General features: G+C 37.5%; 1 protein-coding gene across 1 annotated transcript; it reads left to right on the top strand.

Moving 5' to 3' along the window:
- Positions 1-18725: 18725 nt before the first annotated feature.
- LOC110870030 lies at positions 18726-19148 on the top strand. The gene has a single exon (XM_022119227.1). It carries the CDS (start codon positions 18726-18728, stop codon positions 19146-19148), a length of 423 nt encoding a protein of 140 aa, XP_021974919.1.
- Positions 19149-19683: the final 535 nt, after the last annotated feature.

Raw genomic sequence — 19683 nt, 5'->3', positions numbered from 1 at the left:
ATTCCTCGATTGGTTTCTTGTCACCCTTTCGAAAAAGTTTATGCTTTCTGATCTGCGATTCAGTCAAGGTTGCAGATAGCTCAATGGCCTGACGGAGTGTGGTAGGGTTGCTACCAGTGACAATGTCTTGTACCGAGTCAGGCAGGTCGTCGATGTACCTTTCGATAGCCTTGTCGAGTGGAGCGACCATAGACGGGCAAAGTAGACTCAACTCCTCAAACCTATCAGTATATGCCCTGTGTTCGCCACTATCTTGTTTCAAATCATCAAACTCCTTCTCCAACGCTCGTTGTTCATGACGAGGACAAAACTCTCTCATCATAAGAGCTCTCAGTTCAGCCCATGTTTGTGCTAGAGCAACATCTGCACCACGGTCTCTCATTACCCTGTTCCACCATGTAAGAGCCCTCTTCTGAAACACACTCGAAGAAAACTCGACCTTGCGATTTTCCAGACACTACACGTGGCGAAAGGTATTCTCGATGCTCTCGAACCATTAGAGAAGCCCAGTTGCTCCCTCGGAACCACTAAACTTGAGTGGTTTAGCCGAGTTAAAGTTCTTGAAATTGCATGTACCATTGTTGTTGTTGGCTTGGTTCCACTGAGCAAAGAGATTTGGGAATTGAGCAGCCATCTGCTACGTAATAATTTCTGCCAGCTCGGTAGTTGCTATCTGGTGTTCGCGTCGAGGAGGCATTCTAAAAGAGGAAAACATGAAAGGAAACAAATAAAATGGTATTGGGTAAGAATAGGATGTTACAATCACCGACCATAATCACAGTTGATGGTCATTTGTTTGAATCATGAAACAAACAAACAACACCAAGGCTGAATCAAAGCAAATAGATCCTCATAGTGTATCGCGAAGACATGCTCGCCTATAAGTGGACACTCACCCCAAGAGTTCCCAGGTAAGAGTGACTGGTCTGATTATGTGGATTTGTACGAACACTCTAACCTTAGACAGAAAACCCAGGGTACAGGCATTCACTCTTCTAGTTCGCATGTGTTCACACTATTTAGGACCCAAAACTTTGATGAGAGTTTTGAAAGTTCAAAGGGGTTCAAAACCTTATAACAAAGGGTTCAAAACCTAGTAATCAATCATCCTAGAATAGATGATTAGTTTTCAAGGCGGTTTTGAAATTTATGTTCTTGTTGTGGTCATCGCCTAAGGATAGGTGACGGTATTGTTTTATGACTAAACGCAAGTAAACTCGCGTTAGGGCCCTAGGAAGGTTATAGACTAGGTCAAAGCATTACTAATAACCTAATTCCCTATAACCATTGGCTCTGATACCATCTTTTTTGTCACACCCCGACCACGTGGAACATACAAAACGTGGCGGAAACGTCGGGGAGTGTTGTAACAGAATCAATTGTTTCAAATCCATGGTAAATGAAGTTTCGTTTTATTAATCAAACATGAAAGTTTACATTGCTTTAAACAAGAACCAAAGAACACATAACATAAATGAACTAGTTCTTATCTCGTTTTAAGTCACTAAGGCACAGGTCCGCCTAAGTATGTCTTGATAAGTCCTATGCATCATCTCCTGAAAACACATGTGAAAATAGGTACGTCAGCATAAAAATGCCTGTGAGATACATTGGTTTTGTGAAAACGGAATTCATGACTTATGTTTGAGAAAATGTTTAGTCATGAACCTCGTATTTTGCTTTGTCTTGTAAATCATTTGAAAACAGTAAGATCAAATGATATGTATAAATAAGAGAACACTGTATGGTTAAACGGATAACCATGTAAAATGAGTTTGTATAAGATAAGTCGTTTGTAAAACAATGTCTCGTGAAAAGTGTGTTGTTTGGATAAAATGTCATATGTCTTAAATTGAAATGATTCAGATAACGCTACGATATGTAATACCATACAAACACTTATATATAGGAAGCACCAGCGGCGTATCCACCATGCTTGTATCATATTACACACGCCTCGTTACTTAATCACTTACTCAAACCAAACCATCAAGATGAAATGTTTAACAACGGTAGAAATGTTTATGTATAGTCAAATGTCTATTGTCAACTGTAAATCATGTCAACGGATACAACTGGTTTACACGGTTCAATGGTTACAAACGGTTCATGTAATCGAAGGGTTAAGACGGTTCACATAGTCAAATGGTTACAACGGTCCAAAATGTAGTATAATGTGTTCATATGCTGGATGAGCATATGCAACAGAAATGCAATGTGAAACAATCTACTACGTATGCACACAATGGGCGTACGTAGCATGAAATGTATTGTAGAGTACAACGGTTCAAAATGTAGTATAATGTGTTCATATGCTGGATGAGCATATGCAACAGAAATGCAATGTGAAACAATGTACTACGTATGCACACAATAGGCGTACGTAGCATGAAATGTAAAGCGATGTACTAAGTACGCACACAATGGGCATACATAGCATAAACACAATGAAATCATGTACTATATATGTACTATCGAACATACCAAGTATATGATGTGAAAACAGGAAAGCATGAAAGTAACAGATAGGCACATGTGTTTCACCCCAAAACAGTTTGGAAAACAGTAAAAGAGGGGTTCAATGTACTCACCTGAGATTGCTTTGAGTTCTTGTATAATAACCAAATAATGCTAGAGATCACGGAATATCAAACGGCACCTAATAGGTAGCTATGTTAATATACCGGACCTAAAGTCGGAGGAACGGATAGTATGCGGGTTCGTAAACCAAACGAGTATGGAGACTCGTGTAATATGGTTTAACAAAGCCTACATACTAAAATGAAACTTAACCTAAGTGCTTGCGAGCCATCACGACCTGTTTAGGTAGCTTATGCTACCTTACGCGTCGTTCGCGTAGAACGCGTCTGGAATGCCTAACATCGTGACCACAATGTATAACCTCGGAAGGTTATTGCTATGGTCACCTAATGTGTTTGGTCGGATCCTAAAGATCGACCAAATGGGTCGGGTTCGAAAGTATAAGCGATGGTTTAGATCGCTTACCTTACGACCCTATATACGTACTATACTAAAAGTGACGAGCTAAGCATGTTAGAACATGCTTAACTAAGTTTGAAAACAGGTTTGACATCAAAACAAACGGCTTTGATGCCCACGAGTAGTTTGGTTACAAAATACGCAAGAATGCGCATTTTGGCCGAAACTACGACTTGTCACTGAGCCTAGATAACGTGGTAATCAGTAGGTATAGTCACTACGGACTATAACCATCGTGATCACGCTCACGTTATGAAGTTCTAATGAACTTCGCATCGACCATAAGCTGGTCAATGCAGGAAGTCAACAAAACGTCGACTTTCGGACTCGAAAAGCGAATAAAAGAACGAAAGAATACTTACGGAGGGTCCCCGAATGCTAATCTAGACCAAAATAGCTCAGGTATGAAACAATGGTTCCAACTTAGAGCCTTAAGATCAGATTGTGTGGGTTTTGAGCAAAATGGGGGGGGGGTATTTATAGGAAAAGTGAAACCGTTAGGATCGTTTTATCGAATATCGTGCCACGATCTTGTGCGTACATGTGTTACATTACTAGATTCACTGAATATGGCCCTTGGCCTTTGATTGGGTGAAAAGGCAATTGGACCTTTCGCCATTTGAAGAGCCAATCAGCATTAAATGTGGGTTCTGCTGTACTGGGGACCCCTTACGGACCGTATGGGTTTTGGCTTACGGTCCGTAAGCCCCTAGTTTGGCAGATTTTCAGTTTTGGTCCCTGTAGCACCAAAACTTGGTATTTGATGCGTTTTTGGCACGTTTAAGCCCCGTTAACCTCATTTCAAAGCTCTAAAATGATGTTAAAGTATAGGGAACTTAAAATGTGCTCAAAAATATGTCGGATGTCGGTTCGTTTGGTCGTACGGTCGCGATGTTCGGTTAATTACGACGGAATGCGCATAAGCACGAAAGACGATCCAAATTGCGCGACGAATGGATTTTTCTCATGCCAAACACTAAGGCAATGCTTACATAAATTTTTGGATGTCCGGATGTATTCAGAACGTAAGTTATGTGCGAAAGTGCAAACTTGTGCACTTTTTGACACTTTTAGCCCCTGAATGATCCAAAAATTTGTTTTAGCATACCAAACCCCTCAAAGCCTATTTCTAAGCTATGTAAAGCATATTTATGGTATGTTTAACTTATGGACATGTTCCGGAATGTTCGTTACAGTTCAAATTGGCATACTTTCGCAGTTTGTCAAGTTTAGTCCCTGTAAGCGAATTAACTTGTTTTTGCCATACCGAAGCCTTCAAAACTTATTTCTAAGTTATGTAAAGGTTATTTAAGGTATGTTGAGTATATGTTGATGTTCCGGAGTATTTGTCGCATTAAACTGAGTACGTTTTCGCACTAGGTTGCGTATAATTCTCCAGAAAGCGTTGTAGAGTTTGAAATTGAACAAGAATTGATATGTGCAAAAGATACACATATTTATACAAGATCCCAAGTATGAAATACAATATTTCATCGGCTTGGTATTTGTTTGATGGTCGTGGTGACACAGGTGTCACATGGAATCCTAAGGTTAAATGGACGAATATGGGTTCCAGTTTATGGAGGAATTCGGGATGTTATCCTCCAGGAAGCCCATAGTTCTAAATATTCCATTCATCCTAGAGCTGATAATATATACTAGGATCTGAAGGCAAACTATTGGTGGATAGGCTTGAAGAAGTCTATAGCTACCTATGTAGCTAAATGTTTGACGTGCGCACAAGTTAAAGCTGAGCACCAAAAGCTGTCAGGTTTGCTACAATAGCCTGAACTTCCCACCTGGAAGTGGGAAATGGTGACAATGGATTTTATCACCAAGTTGCCAAAGACCAAGAAAGGAAATGATACTATTTGGGTGATAGTAGATAGACTGACTAAGTCAGCACATTTCCTACCCATCAAGGAGACTCATAGCTCCGACATATTAGCCCAACTGTACGTAGATAAGATTGTATCCATGCATGGCATACCAGTGTCTATTATCTCGGACAGGGATACAAGATACACATCACATTTTTAGAAAAGTTTCCAACAGTCTTTGGGCACACGCTTGAATTTTAGTACGGCTAACCATCCTCAGACGGACGGACAGAGTGAGCGTACGATCCAAACTTTGCATGTGTGATTGACTTAGGTGGTAGTTGGGATAACCACCTGCCATTGATCGAGTTCTCCTATAACAATAGCTACCATACAAGCATTCAGGCTGCGCCTTTTGAGACATTATATGGTAGGAAATGCAGAACGCCTATCTGTTGGGCAGAAGTAGGAGAAGCTCAGTTATCAAGACCTGACATATTCCTTGAAACGACAGACAAGATTGTCCAAATTCGTGATCGCCTGAAAGCTGCCAGGGATAGGCAGAAAAGTTATCCAGATAAAAGGCGAAAACCTCTAAAGTTTGAGGTTGGTGATAAAGTTCTACTTAAAGTATCACACTGGAAGGGGGTGATGCGATTTGGTAAGAAAGGTAAGTTAAGCCCAAGGTATATAGGACCATTCGAGATCATCGAATGTGTAGGAACAGTGGCTTATAAGTTAAACTTACCTGAAGAGCTCAGTGGTATTCACAATGTATTCCACATCTGCAATCTGAAGAAATGTCTAGCTGATGAATCGCTAGTCATGTCACATAAGGATGTACACATAGATGAGAGCTTAAAGTTTGTTGAAAAACCTTTGTCGATCGAGGATCGATAGGTTAAGAAGCTTCGAAGGAAGCATGTGCCAATTGTAAAGGTTAAATGGGATGCCCGTAGATGTCCCGAGTACACGTGGGAGGTAGAGTCCACAATGAAAGAAAAGTACCCTGATTTGTTTCAGTAAATCTCGAGGTCGAGATTTCTTTTAAGGGGGTGAGGATGTAACACCTCGAAAATTTATGTCCAATAGTGTATCGACACGTGTCATGAGCTTTAAACGTGTAAAAGATCACTTTAGAAGGACTAAAGTTGACAAACAAGGAAAGTATGTGAATAAAAGGGTTCAAAGTGTCAACAATGGATAAATATATCTTTCAACAACCCTACACGATGTTTATACCCTTAAACGAATGAACTATGGATCATACGAATCTAATTGTGAAAGAAAGTGAGAGATTACAAACTACATGGGTTAAATGTGTCAACATGTTTAAATTATACCTCTGAGTGACCTTTTAGCAAACCCGAAGCTTTGTAACGATTAACTATACTCACTAGAATAAGTGATAAAAATTTCACAAGGATTCAATAAAGTATGAGAAAGTTATGATAATATTCGTATACGAGGAGTTAAAAGCGTCAACGTTGAAATTAAAGGCTTTTCGGGCAATCACAAAGCTAACCAAGGACTTAACAAAGTTTGGTTGTGCCTTGAGGTCCTTAGAAATTATTCTTGAAGGTTAAAAGTGCAATATGGAAGCATAAAACCTTGTTTGGAAGGACCAGGGGCTGAAATGTAATTAATCGAAACTTGTTTGGCTGGTAACTGAGGTGCTGGCGTAGCGCCACCAACAACCCCCTCTGCCGTCGCGCTACGCGACGGCCTGAACTGGACAGATTTCATGTACAGGTGCGAGTTCAGCAAGTTAAACCGACTTAGAAACCTTGTATTCGATTCTAGGGGCTTGTTTGATGGTTTTTCAAGCTTAGGGACACTTGTAAATGATCAAGGAACATCTATAGGCTATTGTGGCATGATCTTGATGAATCAAACTCACTATATAAGAATCCACTTGTTGCACCATTTGATCATTCACTTGCAAACCTTCACAACTCTTCTTCGGGAGATTTTTGGAGCTCAAGCACCCTTCCTAGTGATCATTAGTCGTGCATAGGACCTTGGTAAGTGTCATTAACCTTCCTTAATTCAGTTTTGCTTAGTTAATTAGCTTAAAGTCAAACCATCGTAGTTAACATTTGACTTCGTCATTAATCTTAATTTGTCCAGTCAAATTCCAAATTGAAAAAACCTATGAGCGGGTATGTGGGCAATAAACCATTAAAATGGCACCCTCTGATTCCCAATCTAACTAGGTCAATTGTCGGGTCAAAGTTAATCTTAAAAAGTCAACAGAAAGCTTATTTTCAAATAAATGCATAATTAACAATGTAGAAACTATGCAACCTGATTTGTTATTAATATAACTTGGTAATTAATGTAAGAACATGTCTAAACATGTTCAACTCGACAATTTTCAGTTTAAGCTCGGTTCGGAACCGAAAGTCGAAAAGTAGACTTTTGCTTTGACTTTCAGTTCTGACCCATTAGAGCATAGTTTAGAAATGTCTTAGAGCTTTATTAGGACCAGGTTTCATATAAGTATAACCCTCTGTGATTAAACAACTTGGTTCGCTAATTATCCGGTTCATATGCATGTTTCCGTTAAATGCTTAAATGTTGACTATTATGCCCATATGACCTTAAAACATGAATTTTGAAAATGTAAAAGAGTAGAAACCTTAGTTAATGATTTATAAACTTGTACCAAAAAATTTGACATCAGTTTGAGGTCTAGATTAAGCGTTATGCTCATTAGCGTAATTAGAAAGCTTTTTAGTAATTAAACGGTGTAATTAGCGTATAGCCTATCTAAACCCGATTTTTTATACCGAATTTCTTACCCACTAATATAAAATAATATTTTGGGATTTTTGGAGATTTTTTTTTATTTTTACACTAAGCATAACATAGAGTTCTAAGCTTGATCCGGTAATTATCGGTTTTGCCCTTTTAAGCCATAAAATGAGTTTTACCAATCCTTTTGATACCAAACCTTTTTCTACTGATCCAATATGATAAATAGAATATTTTAAGCCATTTGGAATAATAAAAATATCAGCTTTTCTTATAAAACCCGAAAATCGCTTAAAACCGCCTTTTTACGCGTTTTAAGCGCATAGTATGTATTAAAACCATTTTAGATATATAAGACTTGATACCTACTGATGTTTTAAGTAAATTTTCATACTTTAGCAGTAAGCAAAAGTTTTAAACTCAGATTTCCAAATTTGACCTTTAAACCTTAGGTGAAATTGCCAAAATGCCCTTTCGGTGCATAGTATGGTTAGAAATGATAAATTTCACATATAGGTTATACCCTACCGATATAACTTAGTAAATTAAATATTTTTACTGAATACATTAGACCCGAAACTCAGAATTATATTTAAACTCTTTTATAACCTTTTAAATGACCAAAATGCCCTTGTGGGGCATAATTTGAATTTAAATCCGTTTTGGGCATAATAGAAGATATCTTAGGCTACTTGGTATGGGGGACGTCCCCGGGACGTCTTGGTCCGGCGCCGAAGGGCACACCGTGCCCCCCCCCCACGTCCCGTCGCCAACGTCCGACTTCCGACGTTTAGGACGCGCACAAAATGACAAAAAAGTGTGGGGACCGATGTGCATTTGACCGTTTGAAAAAAAAATTAAATTCAGAATTTATATTATTTAAAAACAAACGGTCATAATTCAAAAAACACCCCATTTCACTTCCATTTTTATAAATACTCACCTATTTAACCCTTTTTTCATAACTTTTCACTCTCTACCAACCAATTCTCTCTCACATTTTATTACCACTCTTCCCTTCTTATAAAAACTCTTCATATTTTGTACCATTTTTTACCCGCTACCACCCCATCTCTCGCTAAAAAATTATCATGGCTTCACCCATTTCTTCCATTTCTTCAATTTCTTCTATGTCTTCATCGTCTTCGTCTGCGTGGTATTCATCATCTTCGGAAGAGGATGCAATTATGCACAACATGATTATGAACGCAGCTCAGGTGTTCATGGCGGCTGATGAAGGGTCGTCCCAACGGCTAACTAGACGAGCAAAATATAACCGAGACCAAGAAGGTATTTTACTTTTTTTTCCTTATGTTTTATATAGATTTGAAAATGTATTTTATAATTAATTTCATTTATGTTTTGTTTTAAATTTATAGCCGGCCACGATAAACTAGTAGCCGATTATTTTGCCGATGAACCCGTGTACCTAGCCGAGATTTTTCGACGTCGTTTCCGCATGAGTCGTCCACTGTTTTTACGTATTGCAGGCGACATGGCCCAATCTGATCCGTTTTTTACATTGCGAAATGACGCTAGGGGGCAAAGGGGTTTCAGTAATTTACAAAAATGTACGTCGGCCATTCGCCAACTTGCGTACGGTTACGCACCCGATGCATTAGACGAGTACATTAGGATGTCTGAAAGAACCGCACGTCGATGTTTGCACAAGTTTTGCCAATGGGTTGTCAAATTGTATAGCAAGCGATACCTGCGGAAACCGAACGCAAACGACGTTCAAAAATTATATCAAGCACACGAACAGAGACATGGTTTCCCAGGAATGCTCGGGAGCATTGATTGCATGCACTGGTAGTGGCAGAACTGCCCAGTTGCATGGCAAGGTCAGTATACTAGGGGAGATCAGGGACATCCGACTATCATTCTAGAGGCTGTTGCGTCACAGGATCTCCGGATATGGCATGCTTTTTTTGGTCTAACTGGTTCGCTCAATGACCTTAACATCATATACCAGTCACAGATTTTTGATGATGTAGTGGCGGGTACAGGTCCAGACACAAGCTTTACGGTTTCAGGGGTGGAGTACAGGCGAGGTTACTACCTAGCCGATGGGATTTACCCAACGTACTCAACAATCGTTAAACTATCCCGCACCCGACCGACGACAAAAGAAAAAAGTTTGCGAAGTTTCAAGAGGGGGCAAGAAAAGATATTAAACGGGCTTTTGGTGTTCTACAAAAAAATGGCACATCATTTCACATCCAGCACGTTCGCAAACACCAAGGAGGTTACGAAACATTATGTACGCTTGTATCATCCTTCATAACATGATCATTGAAGACGAAGGGAGAGCGATATGCGAGTACGACGAAAACGCGTCTACTGGAAATTCTGTTCCAGTTAGTGAGGAACAACAAGATTTGAACGCCTTCGCTCTACGTAACGAGTACACACATCACAACCTACAAGCGGACTTGGTGGAGTACATTTGGAACAACGCTCCCAACGAACCCGGCCACGACATGGAAGACGAAGACTAGTAGCTTATTTTAATATATTAGGATATTTTTAAGTTTTTTTTTAACTTTATTTTTTTAAGTTTATGTTTTTTTAATTTATTTTTTTAAGTTTATTTTTTTTAAGTTTATGTAATGTTTTTTAATATTAATGAAAATATTTTGTTACTTTATTTGTTAAATGTTAAAAAAAAGTTGAAGATTAAAAAAAAACATAAAAGTGGTGGAGGACTATGACTAGGACCATCCTCCCATGCCCTCTAGTTTTGGAGGATGATCCATTCTTGGGAGGACTATGACGTGTCGCCTACGTGGCGGATCATCCTCCAAGGATGGTCCATCACCATACATTGTAGTCTTACTGATGTCACAACATATTTAAGGCATATTAACTTAGGAAACTTGTAAATGACTCATTTGGTTACCTGTTACGCACTTTTCGTGTTCGGATCGGCTTATGTAACTAGTTTGAATATATTTGCCGAAAAGGGTCAAACCATATCGTTTTTGTCTCAAAATCAAGAATGTGTTTAAGTTACCCATATTGCAACAAGCATACAAGCTTGTCGGGTCAAAACCACATTCTAAACCGATCTTCGCTTTATCATGCGTTTGAACCGTGTCTTCCTTTTTAAAACTAACCGGTCTAAGTCTAGGCTTAATTAAAGACCCGTTAGGATTCTAATAGGTTATTAAAAACCTTTCGTTCCAGATTAAGAGCCCAGTAAAAGCTACGTGCACTTGCTGTATTTGATTTATACTTTGGTCAGGTAAATACTCTTAACTTATTTTCCCTATACGGGCTTGGGATATAGTATTATAATAATACCGCTTGGTCGGGTATGTAGTCATTTAAATCGGATTGTGATTAATGTATTTACATAACTCGTTTTATTCTGTATTATTTGGTGTATGGCCTTTGGGAGTTAAATGACCATGTCTCGGATATCCTTGGCATCATTCAAAGAAATGGCCACGGCCTAAGCACGGGGTGTAGGCATACACCTGACAGTTGCATTATGTAAAAACTGGTAATCCACTTAAAGGAATCAACCTTGTGGGCATTATACCTGTGGCGTGTCAGTTAATCTTGTCCGGCCCTACAAACCGGCCCTGACGGACGACAAATAAGTAAAACTGTATAAAAGATTATTTTTAAATAATTGTCCCAAGTTATAAAAGATATTTTTTCCTAAGTGCATTCAAATTAATTTTTAAACTCTTTTCAAAATGAGTCAGTTAAGTTGTATTTACCAGTGTAAACTGATGTATTTTCCAAAAAGGCTAAGTGCAGGTACTATACGTAATAGGCTGGCTACTCCAGGCATCAATAACCAAGTCTCGCAAGCTCTAGATGTTAAAGTCTATTGAACAACTTCCTTTTTCTTTCGATCCACCCGTGGATCATTTTCAACTATCTTGTGATACTTAATATTACAATCTATTTGGTTGAAATGAATTTATCTTTTGCTTCCGCTGTGCATTAAATTTTGTGTTGTTTGACTATGATGATATCAACTACGTCACAATACTCCCCACCGGTAATACGTGGAAATATCGGGGTGTGACAAATTTTAACTCCATGAGATGGAGAATTAAATTACGGTCACGTAGGAAAAAAGAATCGCGTAAAACGGACTTGTATAGTGAAAGTTATGCAAGTTCTAATTTAATATTTGGTGAATTTTCGTAGCTGGGCAAAGTGCAGCAACAATAAAGGAACTTGCTATCAAAAAGGGTCTAGGTGGGCCGTCTAGCCCCCCCCCCCCCCGAATCCCAAAATTGTTTAATTTTGTTTGTTTGATCCACATAACTTGTTTAAACTTGTTATTTAACTATCGAAACTAACTTTTAAGTTGATTTTGATCATAGCTGAATGTCAAGAGTGCCCGGATGAAGATCAAGCTCAATGAGGAACCGAACACGATAAAATACAAGCTTTCGCACGGCGTTTCGTCGTATCTTTTAAACGACGAATTCAATTACATTAAGTTGTATATACTTTTAAATTGAAAAAGTTTTAACTAACCTTATTTATCAAAATTACATGTTTGTTTTCGTAAACTATACGAAAACCGTAAGATAATAACAAGGGTGTTACACTATTCATTGAAATGAAACAAATTTTTACGAACAAAAAAAACAATTTTTTTTAATACTTTATATAAAACCCACTACACCCCCAACTACGGGCGGAATTTCTTGACTCGACACGTAAAAAAACAGGTTCGGAATGGGTCAAAATTGCTGCCGAGAAATAAATAGAGGTGTTACTTACATGGGGCGTGATGTGAAAGTTATAAAAGGGTCATGTATGTCATGTGTTGATCGCCTACTCTGGCCAAGTAGGTAGTGAATACATGATACCATGAACTTTTTATGATGGACACGCTTACACCCGATGTAGTAAGGACGGGGTGAGTGGGACAAATTAAAAAGTACCCAAATGAATCAGATAAGCAAAAGATTTGATCATAATGTAAATGCACAGCCGAGTGAGGGAAGCGTATTATATTAGGATAATGAGCCCGAGAGAAAGGACAAAGAAACATGTAAAATGATTAAGGCACGCATTGGGAGGGGGTGTACTTACACTCGAACCCGGAGAATGTAAACATGTAAAACGATTAAGGTATGCATTGGGAGGGGGTGTACTTACACTCGAACCCGGAGAATGCAAACATGTAAAAAGATTAAGATATGCACTGGGAGGGGGTGTACTTACACTCGAACCCGGAAAATGCAAACATGTAAAATGATGTAGACATGTATTGGGAGGGGGTGTACTTACACTCGAACCCGAAGAATATAAACATGTAGAATGATCAAGATATGCATTGGGAGGGAGTGTTCTTACACTCGAACCCGGAAAATGCGAATATGTCTCTAAACGGGTTGTTTTTGTAAAACGTCAAACTCGAGGACAAAGTCGGAATATAAAAATGAAACGAGGTCTTAATGCATACCGGGAGGGTTGCAATAATAACGACTTCGGTAAAACACCCGGTTGATGGGTAAGAATTAAACATATGCGTAGACCGAGAAACGGGAACTCGGATGGAAAGTTAAAAGACTCGGGTTTTGGGTTATAACTAAAACATGACAAGATAATGTAAATAGAAATTATGAATAAATTATGTTCAACTATTTTAAAGTTGAACGGTTCGAATATAATATCATGCCGGACGGCATGAGTAAACACAAGCGGGATAATAGTAGCGTTAAAAGCAAAAGAATAATGAGCCCGGTAATTGGACATAATCAAATACGAATGTATGTAAACTGGATAATGGTGAGCATAAGATAAACCGACGCATAAATGACATGAGAAGTCATAAAGTCGGAAAAAAAATTGTCCGAAAGAAAACAATTATAGCCATGAAACTATAAAGACCTACGGGTCATGACTAGAAAGAAATAGATTATAAGTACCTCGCCTTAAAGAGGTGAAAGTCTAATAAAATAGCCTATAAGGCAAAATGATAAAACCTACGGGTTAATTAGACAAAGTGAGGGAATAAATTGAGAATCCCCGCATAAAACAAAGACTGTAAAATAATAAATTTTGGACTGTCAAAATTTCGGTATGGATAATTGACAAAAGTTAAAGAGAAGATGGTAAACTAAAACTTTGGTTTTGGTAAGAAATAACGTTTTAACAAATATGAATTCTGATAGACGTATAAATAGTAAGCATGAAAGATATAAGTCTTGACACTGGTAGGTGCAAGAAGATATATTCGAAAAATGATATTTTTGAAAATAAAAAAAAGTTGATATAAAATTTGGCGGAACGTGACATGATCACGGTCAAGAAGTGTAATGTGAAGTAGAATCACATTAGAGCCGAGCGATGAATATTGCTAAGTTAATTAAACTGGTGGAAATAACGAGAATACGTTATCTCAAGTTGCATTATGTCGTATGAGATACGTAGATGATTAGTAACCAAAAGGATATTATCATACTTTTATGGTAATACTAACAATTGGTTAAAATATGAGCAATGCTCAATCGATTATCGAGAGCAAATGCAAGGAGTTAAACTCGATAAATTATGTAAGAAAAGGTTTCGGGGACGAAACCTCTTTAAGGGGGGGTAGACTTGTAACACCCCGAAAACGGGTTTGGTAATCAAACCCCGTTAATACTAAAAGACGGGTAAAATACCGTTAGTAGTGAAAGTAACCCGGTAAATATTAGGATTTAAATAAAGAATCCTAATATTAAATAAAAACGAATAAGAGATTCCACGAAAATAGAAGGGATAAAAAGGCCCGAGTTCGCGGGACCTAAAATATAACGAGTCATAATTTCCCCGAACCCACTAAGATAACTAGGAATACCAAACCTAGTTAATAAGTGGGAATATTGTTAAAAATAATCAGGTTGTGACCTAACTAATAACTAACCAAACATGAGGGACCAAAATTGGGTAACTTGAAAATGGTTTTATAAACAAAATAAAAAAATAACACAACACACATTTAAGTGTGTGCGTGCGTGAGATGGCTAGGAGAAGCTCCATGGGAGCTCAAACCCTAAATTCAACAAGATGATCAAATTGAAGGCCAAAACTAGCTCAAATCAATGCATGAACGCGTATAAACGATCACCAAGTCAAGAGGATCGAAAGGTTTATCAAATTTTGTAATTTGGTGATACTTTGAGATTATGATGAACAATCATAATCGAAATTCTGGAATGAATGTTGAGGTACAAGTGTTATTATGATGAAATCTTCGTTTAGAAACAAACCCTAGTTGAAAACTTGATGAATTGAGGCCAAAACTAGGGATTTGACAATTACCCTATCATGTGTTAAATGGGTTTTGTAGAAATATGATGAACACTTGAATTAAGGTGTTAAATGGATGAACATTGATGTTGTGATGCTAGTTCTAGGTGTAGTTCATGTGCACTAGACATAGAGGCATGATTTTGAAACTAAAACCTGGTTAAAATGATGACCATAATTAGAGAAAATATGTGTACAAAATCTTGCCTACAAGATGTTTGTTAAAATGCCTGAATGAATAATAAAAAGAAGATTTCATGAGAGAAATGCGTAATTGGCTAGTTTGACAAATTACGTGACATATGGGTTCAAACGGATTCTAATGATAACGATGATTTAACTTAATTATGCATGCGGTATGATTAAAGGTAGTTGACTTCTAAAAGTCAAACTAACCAATGATGAAGTCGAATAGTAGTTTTGACATAAAACCCGTAAGATGGAATAGTCGTAAATGATTATGACTAATCTAACCATCTCGTGAATTATAATGATAGTTTGACGTTTGACGAGCTAGGTGAAAGCTTGGGAAGAAAACGGGTCAAACGAATCAAGAATGAAGAAAAAGCAAGATCCGGGTGCAAGGTAAGTATATCTTACACTACTCTTGAATTATAGAATATTCTCTCATCGTATTAACTACGAATAAGATAAGTTAACAATCATGATATAATGTTCCGACGTGTAGTCGTACGGAACAAGATAACCGAAGATGATAATAAACCATGTTTAATGGTTAAAAAGGGCTAATATGGTTACTTAGTCAAGCAATGACTAATAAACATAGAATTCTTGATGGATACCTTATATGGTAAACCAAAACAAACGATATGGGTAAAACGGAAATTTTGGTCATATGTTGACCGTAACCTTTAGTTATTGAAAGACACTTATGATGTAAGCCATAATAGGCCAAAAGTGTTAAGAAATGAGTTATAAGTAAAATGACCGCATGGCGTAAACCGAAGCGAGTCATATAGACGAGAAGGTAATAAATGTCATCTCATGATTATAATCAGTCATTTAGACCAAACGGGTCAAAAAGTGAAAATATCACTCATTGACAAAATCGACTAATGGCTTGTCGAGTGGTGTGATTATAGGGATAATTATCGAGTGAATATCTACATCGCTATTACTTAGCAACTGTTGAGGCAAGGTATTTAAATGGGTCAATATAATGATCCGAGCCAGGTACGCATGATAGAATAACTCTCATTTAAATATAGGTTTTAATGAGAGTTAAACGGAGTCAAAAATAGATTTCTGATTACTTTAATAGGTAAACCAAATGTTACGGACGATGGTCATTACATTTGAAAGGCATAATGACTTTTCAAATAAAACCATAGTTAAAAAGAGGGCTTATGGGTCAACATGTTTGCAATAATCTCTCATAGTTAATGAAGGGCCAAAATGGACCAAAACGCCCTTATAAGTTAAACTGAGCAAACAACCCTTAAAGGTTGTTTGGAAACAAGTTTCATGATTAGATAAATACTTAGAATAAGTATAGAAGCTGAAAGAGGTAATATGTCAGTCAAATGACACTATTTGAGTCTTTGCCGTAAAATAATGATTCGAGAGGTAAAATTTGGTTTATATAGATCACCACATTAAACCCACCATAAATATAGTTGTGGTGGAAGATTATATGATGAGAAATGTGGTGATGGGATGCTAGAAGCAATCGAAAGTGATTTTAGGCTTTAAAGTGCTTAAATACCCTTAACGGGTCAACATAAGCACTTAAGCGTAAACGGGTTTTTATTATGTAAGAAACTCGTGATTTGAGATTAATATGATAGGAGATATTGAAGTTATGAATTTCATGAGTTTAAAGATCAAATAAACATGTTTGTGTGATAAAATCATGAACGGGTCAAAATTTAGTAAAAAGGGTCGTAAGCCGAAGACTTATAAGTCTGAAATTTTGTTAATCCGGATGTCGGATTTTACCTTCATGAGATGGAGAATTAAATTACGGTCACGTAGGAAAATGAATCACGTAAAACGGACTTGTATAGTGAAAGTTATGCAAGTTCTAAGTTAATATTTGGTGAATTTTCGTAGCTGGGCAAAGTGCAGCAGCAATAAAGGAACTTGCTGTCAAAAAGGGGCTAGGTGGGGCGTCTAGCCCCTAGGTGGGGCGTCTAGCCCCCCCTGAATCCCAAAATTATTTAATTTTGTTTGTTTGATCCACATAACTTGTTTAAACTTGTTATTTAACTATCAAAACTAACTTTTAAGTTGGTTTTGATCATAGGTGAATGTCAAGAGTGCCTGGATGAAGATCAAGCTCGATGAGGAACCGAACACGATAAAATACAAGCTTCCGCACGGCGTTTCGTCGTATCTTTTAAACGACGAATTCAATTACATTAAGTTGTATATACTCTTAAATTGTAAAAGTTTTAACTAACCTTTTTATCAAAATTACATGTTTGTTTTCGTAAACTATACGAAAACCGTAAGATAATAACAAGGGTGTTACACTATTCATTGAAATGAAACAAATTTTTACGAACAAAAAACAATTTTTTTAATATTTTATATAAAACCCACTACACCCCCAACTAGGGGCGGAAATTCTTGACTCGACACGGAAAAAAAACAGGTTCGGAATGGGTCAAAATTGTTGCCGATACTAAATATAAACCATGAATCTCGGTTTCCAAATTACAGTTAAAGAGAATCATCAAATGATTTTGAAACATGTTATTTTTACAACCCTTTTTTTTGCTAATTTTCTGGTAGAAATTGTATATAACCAACGTTGGTTTTGTTACTGCATTCAAAATCTATTTGGCCTCAGTCATATAATATTAGCATCGAATTAACCACTCTTATTACCTCAGTCTTATAATATTAACACCGAATTAACTACTCTTATTGTGATTTGACTGAACCTCGGTTGCAAATTCAAACGGTCACATAAAGTGAAGACCGCAGTCAGCTGTAATCGAATTTGATTAGTGCAATTAACCTTCCTATGGCTTGTTGACTATCTTTTTGTCAAAATAATAGCCACCACCTGCCTTTCGATTTTTAATCTAATTAATCCACATCTGTTATTAAATATAAATCAATTAATCTTTTGACTAGTGGAACATTATTTGTTTTGACTTTTAGCCTGATAAGATTTACTATTTTTGGAGTATTTATTCTCTAAGCTCACAAGTATGTAACTATGATGCAGTACTTTTTTCAGTTTATATGTATTTCTTGTAGCCATAACATGTTAGCCTTTGACTTTTATGATCAACCAATGCAGTTTTATCAAGATATAACTAACATATTAAGGTATAAACATCTTCAATGTTTTGAACCTTCCTGTTGCATTGAGATATTACAAACATTGTTCCATTGTAAAGACAAATATATCGGGTCAAAATAGTTGGGTCCAAGTGTCCAACCAGGTTCACCCGCTACATTCATCTTTATTTCGGCTGGTGGTGACAACAATGGCGGCAGGGGCGGGCTAGGATTCACCCATTGAAGGTGGAGTGGGTTTTACATATATAAACAAAAACTATTCAGTTTTTTTTTTAATTTCCAAAATGGCCCCTGAGGCTAATGGCCAATGTTAAAGGGGTGTTAAAAAGTGGACTAAAATGGCAATTTTAAACCTTTTCCGGGGCCTCAGTGATAAAAAAACACACTTTTGTATCTAAAGTGGCAATAGTGCCCAAACCTCAGGGGCCATTTTGGCATTTTACTCTATTGATATATACTAAAACACCGACATATATATTCATCAACACATACATTAATAGGTAGTGCAATGGTGGTGCAAGAATAACACATTAATAATACCAAAATGTACAACAAAACTGATAATATTATGGAAGTCTACTTCTCTTTCTTATCGTTATGGAAGCATTATCGTGTATTATTCATAAGGCTTTTGATTCGAGGAAACTTAAGGGGATAAACCTTCCTAATGGGGGACCGGCGATTTCGCACCTTTTCTATGCCGATGATGCATTGATTGTGGGGGTTTGGGAGGAGGAGAACATTATAATGGTGGCTAGAATTTTGAGAGTGTTTTATGCGTGTTCGGGCCTAAAGATCAATATTCACAAATCGAATCTCTTTGGTGTAGGCGTTGAGGAGAACGACATTGGTAGCATGGCTTCGGTTGTGGGTTGTAAAAAAGGGGATATCCCCTTTAAGTACTTGGGAATACCTTTGGGTGCAAACATGAACAGAGTGAATAATTGGGAGCCGGTAGTTTCGATTTTTAAAAATCGTCTTGTTTCTTGGAAAGCTCATACTCTTTCTATTGGGGGTTGATTGGTGCTTATTAAAGCGGTCTTGGAAAGCATCCCTATTTATTATCTTTCGACTTTTAAAGCGCCGGTGAAAGTTATAAATAAATTGGAATCCATCATGAGAAATTTCTTATGGGGAGGCTCGAAGAACGTGAGGAAAATGCATTGGGTTGCGTGGGAGAAAGTCACTCGTCCAAAAAAGTTAGGAGGGCTTGGTATATGTAAATTGAACTTAATTAACGATGCCTTGCTTGCAAAGTGAATTTGGAGATTTCGGGTTGATGAGGATAGGCTTTGGAGAAAAGTCGTGGTGGCTTGTCATGGTATCTCGAGAAAGTGGTCGGCTCTTCCTTCATGTTCGGCGAATACGGGAGTTTGGAAAAATATTGTTAGAATGGAAGATAAAGTTCGATTTAAAGGTAAACGGTTCTTAGTTATATCAAAGGGGTGGTCGGGGACGGTAGTAGCATACAGTTTTGGCTAGATAACTGGTTCAGAGATTCCCATTTAATGTTCAGATGGCCTAAGTCGTTCGCGCTTGAAAAAGATAAACGATG

Source organism: Helianthus annuus, chromosome 8 (assembly GCF_002127325.2).
Source record: "Helianthus annuus cultivar XRQ/B chromosome 8, HanXRQr2.0-SUNRISE, whole genome shotgun sequence".
NCBI lineage: Eukaryota > Viridiplantae > Streptophyta > Magnoliopsida > Asterales > Asteraceae > Helianthus > Helianthus annuus.
This window is presented reverse-complemented; position numbering and strand designations above follow the sequence as displayed.

Excerpts from the sequence above, each read along its gene's own strand:
- LOC110870030 (XM_022119227.1), top strand. The coding sequence starts at position 18,726 with ATGGAAGCATTATCGTGTATTATTCATAAGGCTTTTGATTCGAGGAAA.